Source organism: Pelophylax lessonae (assembly GCF_965119305.1).
Source record: "Pelophylax lessonae genome assembly, chromosome: 2".
Lineage (NCBI taxonomy): Eukaryota > Metazoa > Chordata > Amphibia > Anura > Ranidae > Pelophylax > Pelophylax lessonae.
In genome coordinates this window covers 560,791,446-560,818,540 of record NC_138769.1, presented here as the reverse complement: position 1 = coordinate 560,818,540, position 27,095 = coordinate 560,791,446, and the positions used below count along the sequence as shown (strand labels likewise).

Genomic DNA, 27,095 nt, shown 5'->3' with positions numbered 1-27,095 from the left:
ACAGTGGATGCCGCTAGTGGCGCCATTAGGAATATTGGCAGTACTATCTAAAGTACAAGGCAGATTAGGACCCTCAGGCAGGCACACCAGCGGGACCACACTAGAAGGTATGGATTTATTTTGTGATGACAATATATTAGTCAGCTATGAAGCGCTTTATACTAATTTGGATACAATATTAATCTACATCCTTTAGGCTTACCCTGCCTGACATTGCAGGAGCCAGTTACCCTTTTCCTGAATTATGCGGACAGCACATTAAAGTCCCCAGCATCATTCCCCTCTTTGGATCAGACTGAGGTATGTATCTGCAGTGACTATTTCTCTCTAAAATTAGGATAAGGGGCGCCAATACATTCTAATAACTTGGCGTTTTTAAATCTGAGGGGGGCAGTCTATATATTCCTTCGTTAATAAAATACCTGTACTATCCTCCATTTTTCTAGTGGGAGTTGTGACCTTGTCCATGTCACCATCAGATGTATATAAAACACTTGAGTGAAATACGATATAAGGCCACTAAAAAAACACTTAAAGCAGAGTAAGGTGGGTATCTTTTTAGTTCATTACTTAATGTTATGAAAATGACCACCTAGCTATCTGGTATTAAATTATACACAATATATATTTGAATCACAGTGATCATTTACCCCGATTGGTGCAAATAGGATTACAACGTAGTCCAAATGCCAGTTATCCTGAGGATGTATCTATATCTCTGAGGAGTGCTAAAATATGAAAACTTCTAAAATGGAGGCTACACCCGAACCACCAGTTTTGACCTACTGATCCTGTTGGTTCACCCTGCCAATTCTAGCTCTACACACAGTGGGGTCAGTATTAGCCACATCTACATTCTTTATATGCTGAGCTGTGTATTTTTCAAATATGTTTACTAATTAATAGCATGAGATATTTCTACTATTGTTTACTGTTATTTTTCTTTGTTGTATATATGATACTGCAGAAATACCGGTCTTGTCTGGTCTCTCTGGCACTGACGAAGCCTTATGCGAAACGCGTTGCCTTGCTGGGACCCCTGGACTGTGTTTCATCTGAGACCCGTTCAACATCTGTTCTAAGTATCGGCATTCCCCCCCAAGGGAATGTATTTCTGCACTTGTGTTTTTTTAATTACTGTCTGTGTTTCGGTTTGGGACCTTTTCATGTCCCTGATGTATATGTTTTTAATATGTATTCAATAAATATGCATTTTATATAAAATTGGTGTGGTTCATGATCCTCCTCCTCCCAACTGGCCCCATCTTTTCTTTCCTGTTTCTGTATATTATTAGGGGTATGGGCCACTAACACGGTATTTTGTTTATATGGAATTAAGGTAGCTTAAGAGGGGAACTTGCAGGCCAGCCCCTGTCCAGAGCTGAGGCCTGCGCATGCTCGCTGGCAAGACTTTGGGGGGGGGGGGGGGATCCCTCTGGATCTAGATTATCCAGTCCGGCAGTTCATTGTAGATTCTCACAAGAACAAAATAAAGATAGGAAAAAAATTGCCAGGATCAGAGATCCCAGCAAGGAACTAGGTCCTTACTCCTGACTAGGCAGAAAAAAAAAAATACCATTTCTCTGTCCATAGACGGACAGAGCACCAACTCTGTGGACTTGGCTTTCTTCTGACACTGCTTGTTGCAAAACTGAGTGCCTATAGCTGAGAGTGGGTGTATACCCCCTGGGACTGCCCATAGGCATAGTCAAGCTTTTTCCTGCCTAGTATCCTACTTCTGTAGGAAGCAGTATAACCCAATGGTTAAGAAGAATCAGGAGCTGTGTCTGTCAATTAAGGAAAGAGAAAGTTTGGATTTTATAGAGGTGCTGAGCAATACTTCCTACTAATAACAGGTTTAGTGACACGAATACGAGAAGGTACTGTTATATATAAAACTTGCCTCATTTCTTGCTGCTGCAGCTCGGTGCAGAGGAGTTAGCCAAACTGAATCCTTTGCATTAACATTAGCACCTACGAAATTTAGAAAGAAATACAAAATTACATTTTAGGTCAGATTTGCACTAGGTCCAATTGATGATAGGTTTCTATTATGTGACATGTCTGCAAAAACCAGGAAGACAATTTACCTGACTGTATCAATAGTTCCATCACTGGGATGTCTCCTAAGTAGGCAGCAGCATGCAGAGGAGTGCGTCTCTCTTGGTCCTGTAAAATAAAAATCAATTTAAAAAAAAAAAAAAAAAAAAAAAAGCTACAAAAGCATGGGACCACACAGATCTACCAAAGTCAAACCTTCAGGAAATGTTGCAGTCACCAATACAAAACAGCATGTTTAAAATTCCTTTAATCAAAATACTGACGGCATTAAGTGAAGAAGGTTTAGAACCTCAGAAAAAAATAGGATTAAGAATTTCTTAATTCTCCCTCTTTTGGAAGTCAGGAAAACTTTTTTTGGACTGCCCTGATCATATGCACACACTTTCTTAATTCCTATACAAAAGACATTCTCTGCTGGTCAATTAAAATCTACACTTTACTCAAAACACCCAGGTAGCCGCCTTGCAAACCTGAAGCACAGATGCCTGATGGCGAAAAGCCCAGGAAGCACTAAGCGCCCGAGTAGAATGCACCTTAACAGGGAAAGGAGGAACCTGACCCTTAATTGAATAAGCCTGCACCACTGTCTGATCCAACTGGAAATAGTTGCAGCAGATGCAGGCAGCCCTTTCTTGGGGCCATCTGTGAGTACAAAGAGCGAATCTGACTTTTAAAAAGTCTCAATAGTTGCCAAGTACACCTTGGGAGCCCAAACCCCATCCAAAAGTATGTAATGCAATTTCCCTTAAGATCTTTAGGCTTAGGGTAAAAAGGGTAACAATGTCCTCATTTAACCACTTAAGCCCCAGCCCCATTTCGGACACTTTTTGTTCACGCGTTAAAACCAGTATTTTTTCCTAGAAAACTACTTAGAACCCCCAAACATTATATATATTTTTTTAGCAAAGACTCTGGAGAATAAAATGTCGGTCATTGTAATATTTTTTATCACGCGGTATTTGCGCAGCGGTCTTTAAAGCACCATTTTTTTGGAAAATTTTTGAAAAATCACATTTCACTAATTTTAAAAAATACTAAACAGTAAAGTTAGCCCATTTTTTTTGTATATTGTGGAAGAACATGTCACGCCGAGTAAATAGATACCCAACATGTTACGGTTTAAAATTGCGCCCCCCCGTGGGATCGCGACAAACTACGGTCAATAGAGATCTCAATCTGCGACGCTTTAAATTTATTTAACGGTTACCAGTTTTGAGTTAGAGTGTAGCTCTTTTTTTTAAATTATTGCTCACGCTCTGGCGATCGCGGCGATACCTCACATGTGTGGTTTGAACAGCGATTTCATTTGCGGCTCGACTTCCGTATACGTTTTTTTTTGTGCGCGAGCTAACGGTGACGGGGGCGGCTAAATTTTTTTTTTTTTTTTTCCCCATTTATTTTATTTATTTTTTTAACTTTATTAAAGTTTAAGGGTCCATGTACACGGGACGCTGGAAATGGCCGTTTAGGAGCAGTTGGGCGTTTTTTTCAGAAGCCCCTGAACCCATCTACATTTTATCTTATCTGTCCATGTACACCAGGTCGTTTACAGTCATTTGCAGGCAGTTGCGTTCAGGGACTTTTTTTAGAACGCAATTATTTGCGTTCGAACGTGTGTTTCCCGGCGTTTCAAACGCACAAACGCGTCCGAACGCGCCTGAACGCGTCCGAACGCGATGACCCGCGTTTAGCGTTTTTCCATTTTAAAGGGGAATAATTTTTTTTTACCTCTAGGAACGCTTCTAAAACGCAAACGCCCGTAAACGCCGCTAAACGCCCGCTAAACGCGGGTACAAACGCGACCGAACGGACGTTTCAAACGTCCTAAAAATTCCAGCATTCAAAGGGACTTTTAACAACGTCCCGTGTACATGGAGCCTTAAAAAAAAAATAAAAAATCTGATCACTTTTATTGCTGTCACAAGCAATGTAAACATCCCTTGTGACACCAATATGTAGTGACAGGTACACTTTATGGAGGGATCGAGGGTCTAAAAGACCCTAGACCCCTCCACTACACTTCCCTGTATGCAAAACGCCGAAAACGGCATTTTTGCATACAGCCGTTTTTCAAATTTGCCGCCTTTTGCAGCACAGTAACCCGGAAGTGACGTCATGGACGCCGCCTCCGGGTTACGTCATCGGAGACCCGATCGATGCCGTTTCCGGCGGGACGGGAGCCCCGGGCAAAGCCACGGAAGGCAGCGGGAGGGGGGGGGGGTGGGGGGACGTCCCCTCCCGCCCCCCCGGGTACCGATCGAGCGGCTCCCGAGCCGCATCGGTCGGTACCGACGGAAAGCCAGCCGTCGGCTCTAAACCACGGTACCGGGATGGTGCCTCTAGCTAGAGGCATCATCCCGGTACACTACCGCAAAGTTTACCGACGTAGACCTACGTTAGTATGCGGTAAGTGGTTAAGTGAAAACCACTTTCAGAAGGAAGGACTGATTCGGACGAAGTACCACTTTATCCCTGTGAACCACCGGATAGGGAGAACGACAGGTCAACGCCGCCATTTTCGACACCCTGCGTGCAGAACTAATAGCCACCAAAAAGGCCACTTTCTGGGAAAGGATAAGCAGAGGAATCTCCCAAATATTTTCAAAGGCAGGTTTCTGGAGAACCGACAGCACCAAATTAAGGTCCCAACCTGAACCTTGATAGTACTCAAGGCTAACTTTTGATCAACTTCCCGTTGAAGGAAAGCCAAGATCCGAGCCACCGAGTAAGAACGAGGAGGAACCCCAAGAGACCTCACACCACGCAATATAAGACTTCCATGTACGATGATAGATCTTCATAGAAGTCGCTTTCCTCGCTTTAAAGCGGAGTTCCGGCCACAAAAAAACATTTTCAATGAAAAAACCCCCCGTGACAGTCAGGGCTAGTACATTCCACAATGGATAGCCTCTGATCTGTCCCGGTTCGCACTTACCTGCAAGAAGAAATACTCACTTTCAAAATTTCTTCTCCAGCGTTGCCATCTCAGGTGTGGGCACCTGAAGCCAGCGCGATCCTCTTCTGCGTCCTCTTCGGTCCCACGATGCACTGCGCCGGCCCCGCCGTCACTTCCGGGGCTGCAGCGTCATCCCTGCACAGCTTCTGGGCATGCAGGACGGATCGAAACTCGATCTTGTAACCGGACCATATGACGACCTCTTGAACCCATTTGTCTTGTATCTGGGATAGCCAGAGGTCCGAGAACCGGCAAAGACATCCCTCCACCCCAGATACGGGTGAGGGAGCACCTTCAGGACCAAGTGGCCTTGTCCTCAGGTCTGGAGAAGCTAGATTTTTGTTTGCCAGACCAAGGTCGCTTGGAACCACCCGAGGGAGTCTTGAAGGGCTTTGCCTTATCGATTGACACAGAGGGATAAAAAAACTTGTGTGCTGAAAAGGAGGGACCCCGTCTGCGATGAGGGTCCTTACCCTTGTTAGCCTGTTGGAGAAAGGTACTCTTACCCCCTGTGAGACTTTTAATAATGTCATCCAGGGAAGCCCCAAACAGGTGATCGCCTTGAAAAGGTAGATCAGTCAAGGCCTTCTTTGAGGTCTGATCCGCAGACCAGCACTTTCACCAAAGTATACGCCGGAGGACCACTGCCGAAACCGACAGTCGGTCCAATATGGGAGCAGTATCTAGCGCGGCATCGCAAACAAATTGCAGCCCCTGCACTAGCTGACCCAACAGCTCCTTAAAAAGGCAGGAGGAAGAGGTTTCCCCTCCAGGTCACACCGTAGTAACTTAGCCCATTCAATGTTTGCGAGACCAGGGCAACTGTAAACACCGGTCTGAGTGCAGACCCCGCCAAGGAGTACATATTTGCGGGCCATAGACTCCGCCTTTCTATCCGCCGGATCCTTAAAAGGATTGGGAATCCTCCACTGGGATGATGGTAGCTTTATTCAGTCTGGAGACTGGGAGGGTCCACCATAGGTGGCACAGTCCACTTCTTTATAAAAGGGACTCCTCAAAAGGGATAGCGTATATCAATCCACTTAGGCACCCCAGGGGAACGCTTTGGGCACTCCCATTCCATCTTGAGCATGATGTCAAAAAACGCAGGAAAGGGGAAAAAAAACCTTTGCCACTCTGGATGGCTCGTGAGTGCCAAACGTAACCTGCGCCTCAGTCGCAGCTGTGTCCTCCATTTTTTGGGTCTCACGCACAGATACAACTAGTGCGTCCACCAGCGCTTTTCTTGCGCAGTCATGGAGGTAGAGATGTCATCCTCACTGTCAGAGGAGACAGGGGGCGAGGTAGGCCAGGCAGGGAGACCTGCATCTGCGGTGACTGAGTCAGACTCAGAATCTGAGACATCAGATGAGGCAGGGGTAGGCAAAGGATGTTTTTTAGCACCTCGCCTTTCAAAGGCCACCTTCACCTGGGACACAAACGATTCCAGGACCGCCAAAAGTGCATCTATTGACAGCTGGGATCCATGAACTACAAGAAAATGGTGGCCCTGCGCAGTAGGGATCGACAGATTACCGGCAAAGCCGATATATCGTGGGCCGATATGCACTTTCCCCGATATATCTGAATTGGCCCCGGCGATTGCCGATATTGTCGTGACGTCATTGCGTATGTAGCTCCACACGCCTCCGCACACTGGGACGTCATCTGCCTTCTTAGGCCCCCTCCATAAGCCTCGTCTGGAGTCAGGACAGTGAGTGTACACTATAGTCACAGTGCACAGTGTGTTTAGCACAGCTGCCACAGCCACATACTGGAGTCAGGACAGAGTGATTCTCATACAGTACACAGTGTGTTTAACACAGCCGCCGAGGTGTTAAACTGGTGTGGTCTGGGACTATTTCTCATCTCCATCTCCAGGAAAAGCAGCAGCGGTGTGCAACACCTGCACAAACAATGTAAGCATGGGATCAATAACTGCAAAAACCAAAAATATGTAATCTGTGGGCCCATCTTAGAGTTCATCATGTTGAAATGTATCATGCAGCACAGAAAAAAACAAAATGAATCACAAGGTGAAACATCACTATCCCAGGCAATAATAACAGATATGTTTCAGAAAAAAAAAACAAAAAAAAAAAAACAGGTGGCTAAAAATCGGATGAAAGATCCCAACTGCTGGACAGACTAATCACAGTCTCAACAGGTCACTGATAACCAGCCATTTACATAGGTGTCGAACTCTATATTTAAGCGGTTGATGTCCATAGTTGAGCCAAGGTACACACTGAAGAGTGACAAGTATCAAACCAAAATGCTGGGAAAGATTCACCAAAAGGTCGTTAAGATGGCTATTCTGAAACCAGAGAATGCTGGCAACTCACTCTCATTCACGACTGACTGCTGGTCAGGACAAACAGAATTACTAATGAGTCTTACATGCCACTTCATTGACAGCGGATGGACAACAAGGCATTTGGTGTTGAATACAAAAAAAGTGATGCAAGGATCCCACACTGGGGAGTAACATTGGAGAAAGGTTTCTAGGCATGCTAGAAGAACGGGGAATCACCAAAGACCGAGTGATGCTTGTGCTTCGAGACAGCGGAGCAGAAAATGGTGAAAGGAATGAGACTTGCTCAATTGTCAGACCTCAGTTGTATGGCACACACCCTCCAACTTGTGGCAAACGATGGTCTGTCAAACCAGAGAGCTTTGCTTGACATAATTAGCATGCTGAAGAGGTGCGCAGGCTATTTCCACCATTCAATCCTTGCCAAGCAGCGACTAAGGTGCATTCAAGAAGACTTTGGCCTACCCAAAAACAACTTGATTAAAGCTGTTCCAACACAATGGAACTCAACACTTAACATGCTGCAAAGAATGCTGGAGCAGAAGCGAGCTCTTACCATATATTCAGGTGAATTTGGATGATATTCTTGCCCTACTGCTGATCAGTGGGACATTGAAGCCAATGTCATTGAGACCATCCTCCCCATAGAGGAACTGACACTAGAGGAGAGTCATTACGACTCATCTGTGTCATCTGTCATCCCATGTGTGAGAGTGCTGAAGATGCTTCCTCAACAGAATGAAGGACCCAACACACATGGCACTAAAACATGTAGGCAGGTCATGAGGGACAGCCTCGCCAAACGTTTTGAGAAGCATGAAGAGAATAAAAATGTTGTGCTTGCAGGTCCTTTGGATCCTCGATACAAGAACCATCCTCTCTCTTCTGATAATGTATTGGCCAACGCAAAACAATGGCTGACAGAAGATATTCAACAGGAGGTGACGGAGGTTCCTGCCGAAAAGAAAAAGTTAAGAAGAGCAGGTTTCTAACGTGGAAGAGCAGGATGATTCAAAATGAGAAAAAAATTTCAAAAAGACAACGGTCAGAAGAGAAACTTCATTGTGGTGAAATAGATGCCATGTTCAGTGTTTTATTGGGACCTCATGCGGAGGATTCTTCCAAATCTGCAATAATGAGCCTGGATGATGAACTTCATCTCTATTTGAAGGAACCAGTAATTGACAGAAGTGGTGATCCTCTTCAGTGGTGGAAAGAAAATTTTGGAGGCACGCTACAAAACACTTGCTTCTCATGCTAGAAGATACCTTTCTGCTCCTCCTTCCTCGGTACAAAGTGAGCGTGTTTTTAGTGAAGTGGCAGCAATTTATGAAGAAACAGAAGCCGTTTAACTGGTGAACATGCTGAAATGTTATGCTTTGTGCACTGTAATATTGTTCTACTTAAAGCCGCGTTCTACCCAAAAGTGGAACTTTGGCTCTTTTGTTTCTCCCCCCCCTTCCCCGCCACATTTGGCCCCTTTCAGGGGGGATGGGTACCTGTTTTTTCCATCGGAAGCTCGGCCCCCTCCTTCCTCCTCCGCTGCCAAGCCAGTAGGAATGTGCAGTGCGCATGCGCAGTAGGGACCCGCCCGTGAAGGAACAAGGCTTCACTGCCGGGTTCCCTTACCGGCAATGGCGGCAGCAGCACCCGACGGAAACATCGGCTGCGGTGCCGACATCGCTGGACTCCAGGACAGGTAAGTGTCCTAATATTAAAAGTCAGCAGCCACAGTATGTGTAGCTGCTGACTTAATTTTTGGAGGGGGGAGGCGGAACTCCACTTTAACTGGGAGTATTGAAAGTGTAGTAGTATAGTACTAGTGTCCACTCCAATCCACTGGTGCTACAGTGTATAACTGCTAGAAAAAAAGCAAGACAATGGATTGGAGTCAGTGGACTACTGCTGCAGTAGTGCGCCACTCACTGCTGCAATCATTTTAAATCACTACTGCAGTGCAGTCACTGCAGAAGTGCAGTAGCGATTTAAAAATTTTTGCAGTGAGTATACTACTGCAGCAGTAGTCCACTGACTCCCACCGTCTAGCTTTTTCTCTAGCAGTTTTGCACTTACTGCAGTTAGTGATTTAAAATCATTGCGGCGAGTGCACTACTGCAGCAGTGACTCCTCCAATCCACTGTCTAGCTTTTTTTCTAGCTGTTTAATTTGCGCTGACTGCAGAGTTAAAAATGGTAAACATGTTCAGCAAGACCCCGTTCACACTGGGGCGAGCCGACTTTGCCTGGCGACCTGTGAAGTCGCGGTGCGCAGCTCGCACCGCAACTTTGGAGCGGCCGGCACGGACTTCATATAATTGAAGTCAATGCAGGTCGCTCCGGATCGCCCCAAAGAAGCTCCGGACCCTTTTTCTAAGTCGGAGCGACTTGTGTCGCTCCTATTAGAACAGGTCCACAGCTTCTCTATGGCAGGCGACCTGCGTCCAGGTCGCCTGACAGGTCGCCCCAGTGTGAACCGGCTCGAACAGATTTGTGTTTATTTTGCCAAACTTTAAATGTTCAAAATATCGGTCCATATCAGCCGATACCGATATGCAATGGCCAAAATATCGGTAGCGGCAACGAAAAACCGATATCGGTCAATCACTACTGCGCAGCCTGCGGAGCCATTGAGGATTGATTGGAAGGTGGGCCCTGGAGTGACAGGTAGAAACCCCCCCCCCCCCCGCAGGATTGGTCGTCCGTCGGCGAGAGCGCACCCCCCCGCATTTGCGGCCTGAAGCTCGGACCCAGCCCCCAGGAGTAGTTACAAACGTCCAAATAGCCCCAGTAGTAAGAGGAGGGGCAGGTAGGTGGGGGGTGCATTACAGGACAGAGGGGAACCTGTGGTTGTGAGGGTCTGACCGTCCTAAGGGAGGGGCCTGCGTCCACCCGAAAACCCGATAGGGGAAGATGGGGGAACATTTACTCACCAAGCCAGGAACAGGTAGGTGCCATCTCCTGACAGGACCCCACGCCACCGAAGTGGGGCAGCTGTCGGCCAAATTGGAAAGCTGCAACATAAGCCTAGACCCTGTCGTGTGCATCCTGGTGAGATGTTTAACTCACAGGGGCAGTCCCCGTCCAGTGGGACTATGTCACGGCTGACCTAGCGCAGAGCTAAAGTCTGCGCACGCTCGTTGGCCGGCAGGGGTGATCACTGGATCTATATATCCAGCCAGTCGCCCAGATCCAGCATAGTTTCTTGTAGATCTCACAGGAAAAAAAATCCAGAGAAAAAGCGAACTAGAAAAAAAAAAGAAATTTGCCAGGGCCAGAGATCCCAGCAAGGAACTAGGTAGGTCCTTTCTCCTGACCAGGCAGATTAAAACAGACATCCTATAGCAGGGAAAGAGGGTATACCCCCTGGGACTGCCCATAGGCATAGCCAGAACCTACTTCTGCCTAGTGTCCTGCTCCTGTACCGGGCAGCATAACCCTACTGATATGAAGATCAGAAGACTGACCATCAATGAACAAAAGCGAAATAACTGGACATTTGAATTACCGTAAAATCCTTCTCTTAAGTTCATTGACGGACGCAGTTCTCTGATCCATATCAGTAGGGTTATACTGCCCCCTACAGGAGAAGGATACTAGACAGATAAAGTTCTGGCTATGCCTTTGGGCAATCTCGGAGGGTACATCCTCTCTCTTCCTGCATAGGATGTCAGTTTTGTACCAAAGCAGTGTCAGAAAAAGTAAAAAACAACCCAACTCAAAATAGAGGGGCTGGTACTGCAGCCGTCAATGAACTTAAGAGAAAAGGATTTTATGGCAAGTCAAAAATCCAGTTCTCTATTGTTCATTGACGGACACAGTTCTCCGATCCATAATCAGTAGGGACCTCCCAAAGCAGTGCCATAAAATAAAGGGGGTGGGAAAAAAAACAAATCCCCAAGGCTAAACATAGCTGACCAGGCAACATAGGACTCATCAGAACAAAAGATGAGGCCCACCTGAAACAAACAGTAAACACCCTCAAGGAAGGCCAAAAGCCCTCCAGACAGCAGCCAGCAAAAACTTTCCAGCCAAAAAGAGGCATCTGCAGATGCCAGTACATCCACCTCCAAAAATGTGGTAAAAGGTGTGAACAGACGACCAGGTAGCTGTCTTGCAACTTTAGGCACAGATGCCTGTTTGGCAAAAAGCCCAGGAAGCACCAGGCGCTCGAGTAGAATGCGCCACAAACAGGGAAAGGTGGGAGCTGACCCTTAATTGAGTAAGCCTGCACCACCAACTGTCCGATACATCTGGAAGTAGACGCAGCAGACGCAGGCAGCCCTGTTCTTGGGCCATCCGTGAGTACAGAGAGCGAGCTTGACTTACGAAAAGACTCAATAGTCGCCAAGTACACCTTGAGTGCCCGAAATCTATCCAGAGTATGCAACACACATTCCTTAGGATGTGGGGGCTTAGGGCACAAGATGGTAATACAATGTCCTCGAGCAAGTGGACACTAGAAACCACCATCGGAGGAAAGGATGGATCCAGACGAAGTACCACTTGGCCCCATGAACCAACATATAGGGAAAACCACAGGACAATGTCGCCAGTGCCGACACCCTGCGTGTAGAGTGACAGCAACCAAGAACGCCACCTTCTCTAATAAGGTAGGCAGGGGATACCCTCGATACTCTCAAACAGAGGGACTTGAAGAACCGAGTGCACCAAAGCAAGGTCCCAGTTGGTGACGGAGGTCGCACCGGAAGAACCAAGAGTCGCATCCTCTGGAAGAAGTTACGCACCAGGGAACAGGCTGCCAACGGCCTTTGGAAGAAAATTGCCAAAGCCAAATATAGACTGATGCTGCACTATGCAAAACCACTGTACAAATAGAGTATAAGGAGTTCTCTTTTTTTTTTTAACCGCTTGCCGACCACCGCACGACTATTTACTGCGGCAGTTAGCCCCGTACAGGCAAAGTGACGTAGGGCTACGTCGCTCGCCCACGAGCCTCTAGCGGGCGAACGCCCACCGCCGGAGGCGCGCTCCCGTTCCCTGCCTTCCCAGCGCGAGTGACCGTTGGCTCCGATGTCAGCCGGTCACTCACGATCTCCCGCTGGAGAGGGAGAAAGGCAGGCGGCTAATGTAAACAAAGCCGCCTGTCATTCTCCCTGGTGTACCAGCAGAGATCATACGATCCTGCTATGTAGGATCGTATGTCTCTGTGGTTACATCAGAAGCCACGCCCCCCCCCACAGTTAGAATCATGCCCCTAGGGATACACTTAACCCACTGATCCCCAATAAAGTTAACCCCTTCCCTGCCAGTGTCATTTTTACAGTAACAGTGCATATTTATAGCACTGATTACTGTAGTAATGTCACTAGTACCCCCAAAAAAAAAAAAAAGTGTCAAAAATGTCAGTCAAGGGTCCGATCTGTCCGCCGCAATGTCGCAGTCCCACAAAAAAAAAAAAAAAAAAAAAACACACCAATAAAAATGACAAATATCTTTCCCATAGTTAGTAGATAATAACCTTTTGCGCAAACCAATCAAAATACGCTTATTGCGATTTTTTTTAATAATCATATGTAGCAGAAAACACATTGGCCTAAAATGTAAAGTAAAAAAAAAAAAAAAAAAAAAAAAAACGGAATTTTTGTAAAATCTTACCGTAAAATTCCTTTCTCTGAGTCCTCCGACAGTCGCTGCCACTTCATAATCTTCACTAATGGGGACGTCCCAGAGCAGTGTAGACATGAGGGGTGGGAAAAAAACGCAGCCGCGCCTAAAGCAACGCAGTACCCACATCAGAAAAAAGAACCTTACCAAAGTAAGAGAACCAACTGGGCAACAGGAAAACGTGCTCAACAGAAGCAACAACCCAGGATGAACAAGTAACCTAGGGGTAAAAACACCCCAACAGCCAAGGACCCAAACAGGGGACCCTAAGGCACTGCCGCACTAAGAACTTTGCGGCCAAAAGAAGCATCTGCCGATGTCTGAACATCCACCTTGTAAAATTTTGAGAAGGTGTGAACGGACAACCAAGTCGCCGCCTTACACACCTGGGCCACAGAAGCCTGATGACGATAGGCCCAAGAAGTACTCAGAGACCTGGTAGAGTGCGCCTTCACAGGGAAAGGAGGAACCTTCCCCTTCAAAGCATAGGCTTGCACAATCGTCTGTCTGATCCATTTGGCGATGGTCGCAGCCGACGCCGCCATGCCCTTACGAGAACCCTCTGGAAGGACAAATAGAGAATCCGACTTGCGAAAGGATTTTGTCGATGACAGGTAAACTCTGATTGCCCGAACAACATCAAAGGAATGCAAAGCCACCTCCTTTGGATGCTTAGGATTCGCGCAAATCGAAGGTAAGACAATGTCCTCATTGAGGTGAAATTCCGAGATCCTCTTCGGAAGAAAAGAAGGGTTAGGTCGTAGGACCACCTTATCCAAGTGAATCACCAAGTAGGGAGAGCTGCAGGACAAGGCCGCCAGCTCCAATACCCTGCGAGCCGAAGTGATCGCCACCAAAAAGGCAACCTTCTTGGACAACAGAGACAACGAGATCTCCCTGATCTTCTCAAAGGGAGCATGCTGCAACACGGACAGAACAAGGTTCAAGTCCCATGGAGGTAAAGGGTCCCTCCGAGGAGGGGCCAAGTGTCGCACCCCTTGAACAAAGGTGCTAACCAAAGAATTAGACGCCACAGGGCGTTGAAAGAGAACGGCCAGCGCAGAAATCTGACCCTTAATCGTGGCCAACGCCAAACGCTGGTACTCGCCTGTTTGAAGGAAAGCCAACACTCTCGATACCGAGTATGAGCGAGGGGAATACCCCCTGGACTCACACCAGGCAAAATACGCCTTCCAAGTACGGTAGTAAATCTTCCCCGAAGAGGCTTTTCTAGCCTTGATCAAAGTGGGAATGACCACAGGGGAGAGACCCCTATCCTTCAGGACCTGGCTTTCAACAGCCAGGCCGTTAAAGCCAGCGACTAAAGCAGGATGGAATATCGGTCCTTGAGACAGAAGATCTTCTCGAAGAGGCAGACGCCACGGAGCGTCGACCGACAGATTCATGAGTTCTGCGTACCAAGACCGGCGAGGCCAGTCCGGCGCCACCAGAATCACTGTGTGCGGTTCCGAGGCCAACCTGCGAAGGAGCCTGGACAGCAGCTGAATCGGTGGAAAGGCATACATCAGACGATTCTGATGCCAGGGCGCCACTAACGCGTCTGAGGCGTCTGCCCGAGGATCGCGTGTCCTTGCCACGAACCTTTCCACCTTGTTGTTTAGACGAGACGCGAACAGGTCCACATCTGGGGAACCCCACTTCGCGCACAACATCTGAAAGACATCCAGGTGAAGGGACCATTCCCCCTGGTCCAGGGTCTGGCGACTCAGATAATCCGCCTGCCAGTTCTCCACCCCCGGAATGTGAACTGCAGATATCGCCAGGACGTGCGTCTCGGCCCAAGACAGAATTTCGGCTACTTCCCGAGCCGCTCGGGCACTCCTGGTGCCCCCTTGGTGGTTGATGTAGGCCAAAGCTGTGGCATTGTCCGTCTGCACCCGAACCGGACGGCCCTGAAGCCTGTCCGTCCAATGCAGAAGGCAGAGATTTATCGCTCGCAATTCCAGAATGTTGATCGGAAGGGAGGATTCCTCCTCCGACCAAATTCCCTGGGCGGACAGAACGCCCAGAACACCACCCCAGCCCGACAGGCTGGCATCCGTGGTGATCACCGTCCACGACAAAGGACGAAAGGACTTGCCCCCCCGACACCGCCGGGGACTGGAGCCACCACAAAAGACCCCTTCGGGTGTGGCGGCTCAACGAAATCCGCAGATCCAGAGATTGCGGACGCCCGTCCCACTTGGCCAGGATCTCCGCCTGAAGATCCAGTGAGTGAAACTGGGCGAAGGGAATCGCCTCGAAATCCGAGACCATCAATCCCAGACACCTCATACCCGTCCGGAGGGACGAGCACTGATTGTCCCTGAGGGACCTGACTTCGTCCTGAAGTGTCCGGAGCTTGTCTTCCGGCAGGAAGACCTTCGCTTGAACAGAGTCCCGGATCATCCCCAGGTAGGGAAGACGAACCGAAGGACCCAGTGTTGACTTCGGAAAATTTATCGTCCAACCGAACTCCTGCAGAGTCTGCATCGTGATGGACAGGTCGTTCACCAGGCCCTGACTGGTCGCAGACCGAATCAAGATATCGTCCAGATACCCCAAGACAGAGATGCCCTGGGCTCTCAGTAAAGCCAGGACCGGCGCAAGCACCTTGGTGAAAACCCACAGAGCCGAAGCGAGACCGAAAGGCACGCCACAAATTGGTAATGATCCTCCGCAGTGGCGAATCGAAGGTACTTCTGGTGACCCTCGAAAATGTGGATGTGTAGGTACGCATCCTTCAAGTCGATGGAGGCCATGAATTCCCCCGGAACCAGGGCAGCCACCACCAAGCGCAGGGATTCCATGCGGAACTTGCGAACCCGCACAAAGCGGTTCAGAGCTTTTAGGTCCAAAATCGGACGTACCTTGCCCTCCTTTCTGGGCACAGTGAACAGATTGGTATAGAACCCCCGAAATCTGTCCCGATGAGGCACCGGAACCGCCACTCCCTGGGCCCGCAGGTCCCGCACCGCCAGGTGCAGATCCTGCAAGCGCTCCGGAGACAGCTGAAGATTTGAGGGAAAAAATCTGCTCGCCGGCCGAGAGAGAAACTCGATCTTGCATCCGGATCGAACGATTTCCTGAACCCACCTGTCCCGAATGCGGGCCAGCCAGGGTTGAAGAAAACCGAGCAAACGTCCCCCCACCCCAGAACCGGGTGAGGGCGCCCCTTCAGGCCGAATCTGCATGGGCAGCGGACCCGGACTGGTCGGACTTCTGCTTACCTGCCCACGGCTTCTTCTGGGAGCCTTGGCCCTTGAAGGGCTTTCCCTTATATTGCGACCGAAAGGCACGAAAGGACCCCTGAGAGGGTCTAAACGAGGTATTCTTCTTACCGCGAACAAACTTATTCTTGTGAGTTTGGGGTAAGAGAGTGCTCTTACCCCCGGAAATACCCTTTATCAGAGTATCCAAAGACTCGCCAAAAAGGCGAGATCCCGCGTAGGGAAGATTAGCTAGAGTCTTGCGAGAGGATTGGTCAACCGACCAACATTTTAGCCATATCAGTCGACGGTTCAATACCGCCACACTTGAGAGACGTGCAGCCAAAGGGACTAAATCCAAGTCCGCATCACACAAATACATGACACCCTGATGAATTTGATCCACCATAGCCAATGTTGTCGGTGGAGCAGAGTCAGCCACCAGGGCGCGCCTGAGCACCTGCGCCCAATCCGCAATAGCCTGGGCTGCCAAAATGGAAGCAAAAATAGGCTTCAGCATAGAACCAGCAACCGTATAAGCATGACGGGCAAGAGACTCCAATCTCCTGTCCGTAGGGTCCCGGAACACCGGGGTATCCTCAGCAGGGATCGCAGTAGATTTATTCAAAACCGCCACCGCGTGATCCACCTGAGGCGGCACACACCAACGCTCATCAGTGGTGGGTGTAAAGGGATAACGCAGCTTGAACTTACTTGGCACAGTAAAGGGCTTCTTTAAATTGTGCCATTGCTCATCAACAGCACGCTGAAATTCCGCAGGGCGGGGAAAAACCTGCGCTGTTTGCGTTTCCTTTGCGTCCCATAAGAGGACATCAAAGCAGGAGGACATGGTTCATCCTGCAAACGCAGTGTTTCCTTGATAGAAGCAACCAACTCATCCATGAGTGCAAGCTCTTCAGGCGAGCCAGGGGGAGAATTATCAACCCCTTCTACCTCAGCCTCCCCCTCAGACCCCCCAAGGTCCAGAGATGAGCGAGACCCTGAGAAGGGCACTCCAGCCATAGCAGCCCCATCGTCCTCTGAATCAGAGGAAATAGACAATCTGGGCCGTTTTGCGGATCGATCAGCCATTAGCATCTGCACCTGAGAAGCCAAGTTCGCCACAATAGCAGCCAGATCAGCCCCCTCGGGGGATGCAGCAGCCCCTTGGCCCCCCACCAAGGTGGGAGGAAACTTGCAATCCTGAGAATCCATGCCCCAGCAATAATTGGAAAAAAAAAAAAAAAAGGAGGACTGCCCCTTTAAGACCGCGGCGAGCATAGCCCACCGCACACTACTGTATGTACCGACCCCCACAGGGATAAGGACACTGAGCAAGGAAATACAGGAAAAGGAAAGGTAAAAACCTGGAGAGACCACACAGGCTGCTGCCACCGATCGCTGTTCCAGAGCAAAAGGAAATGATGCAATGACTGACCGCCCTATAAAGCCTATTGCAGGCTACACAAACATGGCCGCTCGGCTGAGACATATTAGGCAATGAGAAAATGGCGCCGACATGTGGCCGTACGATCGATCGCCGCCAAAATGGGGGCGTTTGGCGCCAAAACACCGCGCCGTACCACACAGGGCCGGTCACCATAATTTTGCCGCAAAAAAATGGCGGGCCACAGTAGCGGCCGCCGCACAGCATGTCTAAATCCAGTCTGCCCCATACAATCACATAGCAGAGCGGGAGAGGCCCCCCCCCCCCCCCCTCAGCCCACAGAAAGGCAGCTATTCCACACAGGAATCTGACAGGGAGCTCAGCACATACACAGACATGCAGGGTCACACAGTCACAGACTGACACCCAAAACAGACAGGTCCCCACATAGAATTGCACTTACCAGTCCGGATGGCGTGGGGAGCCTTCTCCAGCGACCAAACCGCTGCACCGAGGACAGGGAGTGTCGCAGCCAGGACGCAGTGGAACTGCGGTGCGAAACCGCAAATGGCTTCCGGTGAGGTAGCCACCTCACAGGCAGCATCCCTGCAGCGAACAGGGATGGGTCGTTCAATATGCCAGGGAAAACCTGAGCTGAACGCTCGATGGCAGGCTGGGAAGCCCCTGGCCCTGAACCCTGGGATCCAGGGCGGCCAGTCCGAGACCCAGCTCCGCATGATCATCTTCATCCGAAGAAACTAAACTAATGCTGAAAAAAAAGAACAGCTAAGTAAAAGAAAGAGAAAAATACTCAAAATAAAATCAAAGAGGATAGAAGGCTGAGACTGAAAGCCCCAACACAGGATCAGCCAGCTACTCCTAAGCTAGGCATTAGAAACTGAGTTGAGAATGCAGGAAGCAGGGAGGTATTGACTGAGGGGACCACCCCCTAGGGGTGTGATATGCTAAAAGCTTTGATATTAACAAATCTTGTTGCCTAGCTACTCCTGCGGAGCAAAGGTCAATTACCCCATTAGTGAAGATTATGAAGTGGCTTGGCCTAAAATGTAAAAAAAAAAAGTTTTTACATTTTTTGGGGGAATTTCATATAAAAAAAAATGAAAAATATTGTTATTTTTTCAAAACTGATGCTCTTTTTTTGTTTATAGCGCAAAAACTAAAGATGGCACAGGTGATCAAATACCACCAAAAGAAAGCTCTGTTTGTGGGAAAAAAAAGGACGTCAATTTAATTTGGGTACATCGTCGCACGACCGCGCAATTGTCCGTTAAAATCACGCAGTGCCGAATCGCAAAATAGGCCCTCGTCTATGAGCAGCCAAATCCTCCGGGGCTTAAGTGGTTAATGTGTGTATATATACATACACACACACACATACAGTATCTCACAGAAGTGAGACAATTTTTTGCAAATATTTTATTATATCTTTTCATGTGACAACACTGAAGAAATTATACTTTGTTACATTGTAAAGTAGCGATTGTACAGCTTGTATAACCGTGGAAATTTTCTGTCCCCTCAAAATAACTCAACACACAGCCATTAATGTCTAAACCACTGGCAACAAAAGTGAGTACACCCCTAAGTGAAAATGTCCAAATTGAGTCAAATTAGCCATTTTCCCTCCCCAGTGTCATAAGGTCTCAGTGTGAATGGGAAGCAGGTGTGTCAAATATGGTGTTCTAACTCTCACTCTCTCATACTGGTCACTGGAAGTTCCACATGGCACCTCATGGCAAAGAACTCTGAGGATCGGAAAAAAAATAAAAAAAGAATGGTTGCTCTACATAAAGATGGCCTAGGCCAAGATTGCCTATGGCCTAGATTGCCAAGACCCTGAAGCTGAGCTGCAGCACGGTGGCCAAGACTATACAGCAGTTTACTGGAGTCCCAGTAGACGACCCCTTGTGTGGAAACGCGTCGGAAGGAGCTGGTCGCGCTGTCATTTTGTCACGATACCGTTCTGCAGACGGCCGTGACGTTCTTCAGCTTGTTGCATCTTTTTAACTTGGATTGCTGTAAGTGTATTTGCCTTTATTAAATTTGGTTTTAAAGGATAATGCACTATTAGTCCCTTTCTTTCTTTTGGGAATGCATCTTTGGGCCATTTCATCTTGAGCCGTACCAAGTTTTTTTCTGGATGCTGTGGGTGGACGTGATCTGGAGGATCCTCAAGGAGAGTGCTCCACCTCTTCAGTCCTGCTAACACGGGATCATCTACCTACTTTTTACCTCCATCATCTCTGGTAAGAGTCCATCTTTATCACTGGGCGTTATTTTATTATCACATTGTCAAGTTTATTTGGAGGCTGTTTTGTCCAACACATGGTAAGAGGCCATTCACTACGTTGGAATTTGAACACAGTCACCATCTAAATGTGGACTCGCCACTGAACATATTATTTGCACATGTTTGATTATGGACTTTAATTGATAAACTGTATTTTGTTTACACATGATTCTGAAGTCCTCCAATTTTGTGCACTATTTTTGCACCTACAAGATTTGATGGTTTTACACATTAATATTGTTGGTTTACTATTGAAGCGCATTACTATCCACTTTCACTTCATACTCGCATTTGTTGTCAGCGGTTTAGAAATGAATGACCGTGCGTTGAGTTATTTTGAGGGGACAGAAAATTTACACTGTTATACAAGCTGTACACTCACTACTTTACATTGTAGCAAAGTGTTGTCACATGAAAAGATAAAATAAAATGTTTACAAAAATGCAAGAGGTATACTCACTTTTAAAAGATAGATAAAAAAAGAAAAAAAAAAAAAAAAAAAAAATCAAGCCTTTATCATCACTTTAAAGGAGTATGTACATGGATGATTGGGAATGCAGTGGCGGACACCATGATCCCGATCATGTAACCTTCCCAACTCATGAAGCAGCAACTATAAAATAGTCTGAACTACTTTCATGAGAAAACTCAAAAAGGATAAAACGCTGATCCTGGGGTGCCCAAGAAGCGTTTTTGGATAAGGATTCTTACACGTTCGTTCGTTCCTTCTACCAGAGACATGCTCATCTTCCTCTATCTGGTCTTTCCCTGGACCCATTGTAATAAGGAGGAGGGGGAAAAGAGGGAGAATGATGCTGGTTTGGATCACCTTGGATATAAACGGAAAGTATTCTGGAAAGCTGCTGCTGAAAAAAACACCAGAAAGAGTGCTCCCTTGCCACAAAGAAATGTGGCCTGGAGTAGTGGAGATACCAGATGGATATAGAACAAAGAAGATACTGACCTCCAGGGAATATACTGTACAGAGTAAATAGGGACCCTGGCTAGTAAATAGTGGTCCCAGTCAGATGAGAGGCTTCAAGTCACAAGACCACCAGTGTGCTGGTATCCTAGAAGTTGAACTGCTGTCAGACTGCTAGGACACCATCACCTAACTCCTAGAAGGGTCTCCATATACTTGCTGTGACCAGTAGTTCCACCACAAGACACTGCTGAAACCTGTATATCTGCACTGTGTTGCTGTGACTTGTAGTCCCCAACTGTGCTGTACTGCTGCTGTTGGTAATCCAAAACTGCAGGCTCTGCTGCGACTTGCAGTCCTACTCTTGGGGAGAGCAGGCTGTGGAACTACAGGTCGCATCAGTTCCTTGTTGGCAATGTCCCTTCTCAGAAGACTCCAAAAGGAATGTAGTCCATGATGGCCGCCACCCAGTAGCGCTGCCCATCCTATGACGCCTTTCCGGCTAAGCCACCCCTAGTGTGTGCGACTCCGCGAAGATAGATACAGTGGGCAGTAAGGAAGCTCCCAGCCTGTACTCCTGTACTTGGTGCCCAGAGCTTCTTTGTATGGTTAAATTGGTTATAAAAACTTCTAAAATAGGAAAAACAAAGCATATCCTTCTATAGTGTGAACTTGCCTTGATTCAAAGGCCCAACCCCCAAGCACACAGCAGGTGATTGACAATCTCAGCAGTGCATGTTTCCTAACGAGACTGTGTAGAGTGAGGTGTGTGCGTTCCACTCAGGTCTGAGATTTTGCTCAACTCCCTGCTGTATGCGGTGCTGTGTGGGACATCGCATCCTTGCCCCCTACCTTCTAAAGCTCAGAAGTGCTGTGTAAACGGTGTGCTTTAGGAGGTTGTAGAGAAAGGACTGAAGATAAACAGGTGCAAGTTCTGTACAAAAGATTTGTTTCACCTCAATGTATCACCTGAGGCTAGTCACTTTAGTAGGTATACATAAGGGTTTACAACCACTTTAAAATAAAGTCTGATAAAAGGACACCATGCAGTCTTCCTCCCCCCCTAATAAACTACAATCATAGACAACATGATCTGAAAAAGCAAATCTCACCAAAACGTTGACATTTTCCTTCTGGCTCAAAAGTAGTTGTATTTCTTCTAAGTTGCGATTAAATATTGCTTGGACCAGTGGATGCTATGGGGAAAGCAAACAGAGTATTCATTAAAAAGTAAACGTTTCTACCCTGTGGATGTAATAAGGCACAGAAGTCTTACAAGGATTAAAAAGCAAGCAGACATTAAAAAATAAATTTTAAAGTCAAGTTTTTTTTTTCCTCAAAAAAAAAAAAAAAACATGTTGTACTTACCTGCCCTGTACAGTGATTTTGCACAGAGCAGCCCAGATCCTCCTCGGATTCCTCTTCAGCTCTCCTGGCTCCACCCTCCTGTCCAGTTCTCTCTCTCTCTCTCTCTCTCTCACACACACCACACATCGCTGGATGGAGAGGGACTCAGGAAGGTATTAGGTGGGCTGCTGCACACAGAAGGCTTTTTAGGATTAAAGCGGAGTTCCACCAAAAAGTGGAACTTGCGCTTATTTGCTTTGCCCCCCCCCCCCCCCGTTTGATTTTGGTTTCATCTGACCAGAGCACCTACTTCCACATGTTTGGTGTGTCTCCCAGGTGTCTTGTGGCAAACTTTAAACAACACTTTTTAGAGATATCTTTAAGAAATGGCTTTCTTCTTGCCACTCTTCCATAAAGGCCAGATTTGTGCAGTATACGACTGATTGTTGTCCTATGGACAGAGTCTCCCACCTCTGTAGATCTCTGCAGTTCATCCAGAGTGATCATGGGCCTCTTGGCTGCATCTCTGATCAGTCTTCTCCTTGTATGAGCTGAAAGTTTAGAGGGACGGCCAGGTCTTCGTATATTTGCAGTGGTCTGATACTCCTTCCATTTCAATATTATCGCTTGCACAGTGCTCCTTGGGATGTTTAAAGGATGTTTAAAGCTTGGGAAATATTTTTGTATCCAAATTCGGCTTTAAACATCTCCACGACAGTATCTCGGACCTGCCTGGTGTGTTCCTTGTTCTTGATGATGCACTCTGCGCTTTAAAACGGACCTCTGAGACTATCACAGTGCAGGTGCATTTATACGGAGACTTAAAGAGGTTGCAAACCCGTGCATTTTTTTTTCACCCTGAAAGGAAAGCCATAATGAGCTAGTATGCATCGCATACTAGCTCATTATGCAATACTTACCTTAGAAAGAGCCCCCGCCGTGCCGCTCACTCACCTCTATGACGGGCGACATGTCCAGTCGCCCGTCTTCCGACACGCGCGCGAGAGCCAACAGTCACGGCACAGGACTCTGAAGGAACGTCACGAGCGGCCGTTCCTTCAGGAGCGCATGCGCCAGTGACGTCACTGGCTGCAGCCTGCATGTAAGGTAAATATCTCCTAAACGGTACATGTTTAGGAGATATTTACAGTACCTATTAGGTAAGCCTTATCATAGGCTTACCTATAGGTACAAGTTGTAGAGGAGGGTTTACTTCCTCTTTAATTACACACAGGTGGATTCTATTTATCATCAGTCATTTAGGTCAACATTGGATCATTCAGGCCCCGTTCACACTGGGGCGATCCGACTTCCCGGGGCGACCACACAGGTCGCGGCGCGCTGCTCGCACCGCGACCTCGGAGCGGCCGGCACGGACTTCATATAATTGAAGTCAATGCAGGTCGCCCCAAAGAAGCTCCGGACCCTTTTTCTAAGTCGGAGCAACTTGTGTCACTCCTATTAGAACGGGTCCACAGCTTCTCTATGCCAGGCGACCTACGGCGACCTGTCAGGCGACCAGGTCGCCTGACAGGTCGCCCCAGTGTGAACGGGGGCTCAGAGATCCTCACTGAACTTCTGGAGAGCGTTTGCTGCACTGAAAGTAAAGGGGCTGAATAATTTTGCACGCCCAATTTTTCAGTTTTTTTATTTGTTAACAAAGTTAGAAATATCCAATAAATTTTGTTCCACTTCATGATTGTGTCCCACTTTTTGATTCTTCACAAAAAATTACAGTTTTATATCTTTATGTTTGAAGCCTGAAATGTTGCAAAAGGTCGCAAAGTTCAAGGGGGCCGAATACTTCGCAAGGCACTGTATATCAGAAACTGAGACGATCCACACCCCCCCCCCCCAGATTGGTTTAGCAAAAAAAAAAAAAACACCACAACAGTGGTGATTAATTACCACCAGCTCTTTTTGTCTCAAAAGAATGATAAACAAATGTTTTGGGTACAGTGTTGCATGACGCGCAATTGTCAAAGTGTGACAGTGATGAAAGCTGAAAATTGGCCTGGGCAAGAGGGGGGTGAAAGTACCTGGTATTGAAGTGGTTAAAGAGTAACAGAGGCAGATAAAGAAAAATCATAAAAAGTGAGCAGGAAAATGTGCAGATTGAAAGAAAGTCTAAAGAGGAATCAGCAATGGTGAAGAATGTCAGTCCGTAAATGATAAAAAAAACGATATGGGGAAAAAAAAAAAAAAAAAAAAAAACCATACTACATGAACAAGTGCAAATGTAGAAAAAACACAGAGCAGCAAGTTGAGAAGCTAAAATAACTGTCAGAAAGAAAATAAAATGAGAAAATAGAAAGGGTTAGGTGTGAAGAGCACTGAAATTCAGTTTACCAATGTTCTCTAGGCTGCAAGAACCTGTTAGGCTCCATTCACATGAACAATGCGATTTCCAGTGGTAAGAATCAGCAAATTTCTGTAGCTGGAATTGAAAGGTTTGTGCGAGTAGCTGCTGCAGCCATTGGTTACTGTTCGCACAACCCGGAATTCCCTGTGATGATTGTAGTTGGACACAAAGTACATCCAGCCACATTACTGTAGGTAATTCCTTGGCTGTGCGAAAAGTCACTGCAGCTTCTCACACAAATCAATTCCAGTTGCAGGAACCCAGAGATTGGAAAAGCTGGAAGTTGCAGCATATGTACTTGCTCATATGAATGGAGCCTAACAAGTTCATACAGCAGAGAAGATTGGTAAACAGAATTTCAGCACTTTTGACATCCAACCCCTCCTCTTTCCTCAAAGGGGTCCCAAGCTGCGTGAATCCAAGCATCGTGAGCACATTCACACACCACCGGTCTCTGCATTACCACAAACTACCACGAAATGAAAGCAAACAGCTGAATGATGTTAGAGACAACATACCCATGTTTTTCCATGCCAATTTTTACAATGTTACATATTTTCAGAGTGGCTACTTTACTTGTATCCAATATTTATATAGTTCAGACATAATAATACACACCAGAGACAACCAGTCATCATTTTATGCAGAATCATTCCTGCCACACACTTGTACACAATGTTCCCAAAATACTAAATTACACAAAAACCATCTTCCAGCACATAGCCACCTTTTGAAACACAAATGAAGCCATGTTACTAAGCAGAATAAGTGGTTTCTGATAAAGGACCTGTATACAAGGGCACCAAGGTGCATCAAAGGCATAGTCTTGAGACCTGCATTTACACTTATTACTGCACACATAATGGCCCCCTATTTGTCCAACATACAGGAGGATTTCTATTGGGCTTATTCATACCTGTGCATTAATGCCTCAGGAAAAATACACAGACCATTTTGGTGCCTCAATGTGTGTTTTTGGCCCCAAAAAAGCCATTGCCTCCCACTACTGTTATCACAGCCAGTGAGAAGGTGGCGATGCTGAGCGCCTCCCTGTGTCAATTGACACGCTTGCTAAATACCACATGAACAGGCATTAACCTCAATTCACAGGAAATTCAGGAAATAATTAAATACATGCGGAAATTAAGTAGTTGCCCAGACATACAGTATTTAGGGAATGTGTACTAATTGATAAGGAGCGGGCATCCTTAACTAGTAACTGTCATGTCCATGATTTTTTTTTTTTTTTAATGATGGCAATTCTTTTTGTGACAGCCGATGACTTATTCGCTGTTAAGGAGCATCCTTAACAACTGAGTCAACAGCAGTCAGCCGGGATACCCCACTGACAGCTGAATGCAACAGAAAGAATGACTGGCATAAAAAAAATAAATAATAAAAAAAAAAAAAAAACACAACAACACACACGGCATATGGGGGGGGGGATGACCACACACCAGTATCCCCTGATTTTTTAATGCTGATATTTATTTTTTTTTACATTCAGCTGTCAGCGGGGAACCTGCTGTCAGGTGATGACTCATTGGTTCTTAAAGGACGCAGTGGCCACCCGCTCTTTAACAACATGGCATTTACTACGGTTAATAAAATAGCTGGCTACCGACAGGCGTTCCATTGCCACGTCTTAATTATTAAAATACCACATGACTTCATAAAATAACTCATGCGGTATTTTAGTGAATGTCAAAAAACAATGAGATTTTTAGCGAAAATTTTAAAGAAGAAAATACCGCTTTATAAATGGAACCCACTGTCACCAGTGCATCATCATATGACCAGCGGTGATCAGGAATACCAACCGATGACCGTATATTAAAAAGAAAATAATTTGTTAGTTTTTTAAACTCCTTTAACTGTTCTTTTATTTTTTTCTTCAAACCAGTAGGGGAGCCCCCCATAGCAAAAACATTGCAATCGTATTATGCATGTGATCCAGCATTTTCGGGTAGGGGGCGAGTGCGTGCCACCCCATCTGTGCTGTGATTCGGTACAGCACAAGTCAGTCAGCAGGCCCCAGCCAATGATTTATGGCTGTGAAACATAGGGCTCTATATACAGGAGCAGTGATGTAAAGCAGGAGGGAAAAAAGGAACACATCCATTAGTAAAAACGGCACACTTTACACACTGTTAGCCCCAGACATTAACCCCTTCCCAGCCAGTGTCATTAGTACAGTGACAAGTGCTTAGTATTATTACTGATCACTTTTATTAGTCTCACTGATAGTGTCAGTTCCCACCCAGTGTCAGATTGCATGCTACATTATCACAGGCCAGGCCCTATAGGTCACTGATACCACCTTTACTAGTATGAAAAAAAAAAAAAAAAAAAGTATAAATAATAAATCCCTCATGCACACAGGGCGTTTAAAAAAAAAAAAAAAAAACAAGCTGCAAAGTCAGTTCTGACGCCAGGAAAAAGCAGCTGTAAAAACGTGCTTTTAGAAGCGTTTTGTATTGGCGTTAATGCACGTTTTAGCCATGTTTAGCCCTCTTCCATTTCCCAACCTCAAATCCAACTACTACCGCTTAAAAAAGTCTGACGTGGCCTAAGGCTCCATGTACACGGGACGTTAGAAAAA

At 46.8% G+C, this 27,095-nt stretch overlaps 1 protein-coding gene across 1 annotated transcript in view; it reads right to left on the bottom strand.

Moving 5' to 3' along the window:
* The window catches only part of ANKRD52 (ankyrin repeat domain 52), a 223,126-nt gene that overhangs the window by 191,187 nt on the left and 4,844 nt on the right, over nt 1-27,095 (bottom strand). Inside the window, exons 2-4 of the mRNA XM_082245880.1 lie at nt 21,897-21,980; nt 2,091-2,169; nt 1,904-1,974 (exon numbers count right to left, since the gene is read on the bottom strand). Coding sequence (XP_082102006.1) covers nt 1,904-1,974; nt 2,091-2,169; nt 21,897-21,980 — 234 coding nt within the window. The remainder of the gene's footprint in view (nt 1-1,903; nt 1,975-2,090; nt 2,170-21,896; nt 21,981-27,095) is intronic.